Source organism: Typha angustifolia, chromosome 8 (assembly GCF_048772165.1).
Source record: "Typha angustifolia cultivar Huaian chromosome 8, ASM4877216v1, whole genome shotgun sequence".
NCBI lineage: Eukaryota > Viridiplantae > Streptophyta > Magnoliopsida > Poales > Typhaceae > Typha > Typha angustifolia.
The window spans coordinates 4,402,787-4,404,813 of NC_133246.1; the positions used below are offsets into that span (position 1 = coordinate 4,402,787).

Sequence of the window (2,027 nt, forward strand, 5' to 3'; positions counted from 1 at the left end):
AAGTGGAGGTTTGCCCATGGTGAAAAGTTTTCTTTTATATTCATAGTTTAGAAGATCAATGTGTATAAAAAATAAATAGTTCACTAGATGTTAGTATAATAATCCTTTATATACAATATATAGTCAAGTATATGTATATGGCACGCCCATCACTGCAATGCTACCTGAGAAAGGTGGTCACAAGTTTGAGTTCTGAATATAAATTTCTTTATAGAATACATAAAAATAAAGTATTATGCCTGCTTTGCCTATTTTCTAATGAAAGAATTGCTTTAGGGAAAACTAGTCTCTATCTTTAGCTTATGAGTTATTATATATCCAACGAAAACAATATATATGGGCATTAAGTATACAGCACACCATTTTAAAAAAAAAAAAAAAAACTGTACCAGTTATACTTTTTTTTTTCTTTTTTGCACCAATTAATACTGGCCTAATACAAACACCATACTTGTTTACAAAAAGGAGAAGAGAATTGGACACAAATTAATTGTTGGGCTCCCTTCCCTATGATGATATTCTTGTGCCAAAGTGATCAAAATGGGGATGAGGAACTTCTTCGGAGAGTGTTCTTGGTGGTGAGCTGAGCAGTCATTGCCAAACATAGCTGCCAAAATGATTCAAACCAAACCTATAAATAAATGAACCATTAAAGGAGAGTGTCTTTTGTGACATAAGATTAGTAGTAATTTACCTCGTCATGTTGTTTCTTTAGCTTAGCATTCTCCTGCAACAAATGGGCAACTTCCAGCTCCAGGCCATTGGTATAAGCCTGCCACCAAATGGGTACTTTACATTAATATAAGAAAAATAATATATTAAGCTTTATTTGAATCAATAACAGTCCAACATGGTATCAAACTCTTAATAATTTTATAATCAGTCCACGTCCAATCGATGCATAGTAACTAGGTGTGAAAGATATTATTACTCTAAAAGCTTAACCCGATTATAATTTTATATTCTAACAGCTAAGATATAGATAGTCTAACCCGTAGATTTTAAGTTGAGATTTTTTATTAGAAAAGAAAACAAAGAAAGAGAGTAAAATTTTAGAATGGTGCCTGTTTCCTAGCGCGAGAACGAGCGGCTGACTCCCGATTCCGGATCATGCGCTTATTGCTTCCTTCCCCACCAATGGCGCCTTGGGGGCTCTCCGGCATCCTTTTATTGGGGCAAAAGGAGAAGAGATGAATACTACTAACAGGACTAGCAGTAGCAGTAGCAGTAGCAGTAGCAGTAACAGTAGAAGTAGTAGAAGCTTCCTGGGCATTAATGGCTTGATGCGATCTCGCATCAAAGTTGAATTCCAGCGAGGAGCGCAGGCTAAGCACAGTGGGAGGAATGGAAGCAAGGGGAGGGCCGAGCTGGATGGGCTTGGAGATGGGTTGGTTTAATGGCCCAGCAAGGAAGTCTTGGAGTATAATCCCCCTCAACCTCAAGCCTGCATGAGGGGTAGTGTTACAACTATTACTGCTACTGCTACTTAGGTTGATGGGCAGCCTCGAATTCGATCTCTCTTGGTCATGGAGTTTGGTGGTGTAGTTGATGTCCTTCCACACTTCCTCCATGGTTCTCCTACTTGGGGCCTTGGAGAAGAATAAGGAGTTGGAAGAGGAGCACACTTCCCTACTGTTTCTGCTGCTGCTGCTGCTGCTACCACTACCACTACCACTACCACTACCACCACCACTACCACTACCACTAACACTACTCTCTTTGTTTGAAGACCACATTGCTATGGAGGAAGAAGAGAGAGAAGGGGTGTTCTTGTACACACTGGGCTTTGGTAGGGATGATGCCTTTGGTTGCTTTATGGAAAGAAATAATAAAGGTTTGGTGGTACAACCGAGGTGCTGTCGCACACGTGCCTAAGTAATTGGGCTGGCTGTGAATTCCCCCCCTCCCTTCACCAAATTTTGTTGGAGGGCGTACTCAATGATACGTTCTTTACCAGAGTTTTTTTACCAAACTACCCCTCTTTTATATTTTATTTACCTAAATATACTGGACCTTTCTTACATTGG

The 2,027-nt window shown here is 39.7% G+C and overlaps 1 protein-coding gene across 1 annotated transcript; it reads right to left on the bottom strand.

Moving 5' to 3' along the window:
* Positions 1–348: 348 nt before the first annotated feature.
* LOC140765778 (bZIP transcription factor 27-like) lies at positions 349–1,779 on the bottom strand. Its single transcript, XM_073105005.1, has 3 exons — positions 1,065–1,779; positions 695–772; positions 349–607 (listed from the first exon to the last, which is right to left on the bottom strand). Exons 1-3 carry the CDS (start codon positions 1,734–1,736, stop codon positions 536–538), a joined length of 822 nt encoding a protein of 273 aa, XP_072961106.1. The 5' UTR covers positions 1,737–1,779; the 3' UTR covers positions 349–535.
* Positions 1,780–2,027: the final 248 nt, after the last annotated feature.

What these genes read in the sequence shown, in the direction of transcription:
- LOC140765778 (XM_073105005.1), bottom strand. Translation starts at nt 1,736, where the DNA reads ATGTGGTCTTCAAACAAAGAGAGTAGTGTTAGTGGTAGTGGTAGTGGT. An exon ending in GTTCTCGCGCTAGGAAACAG is followed by an intron (nt 773 to 1,064) that starts GCACCATTCTAA and finishes ATTTGGTGGCAG; the next exon opens with GCTTATACCAATGGCCTGGA. An exon ending in TAAAGAAACAACATGACGAG is followed by an intron (nt 608 to 694) that starts GTAAATTACTAC and finishes TCATTTTGGCAG; the next exon opens with CTATGTTTGGCAATGACTGC.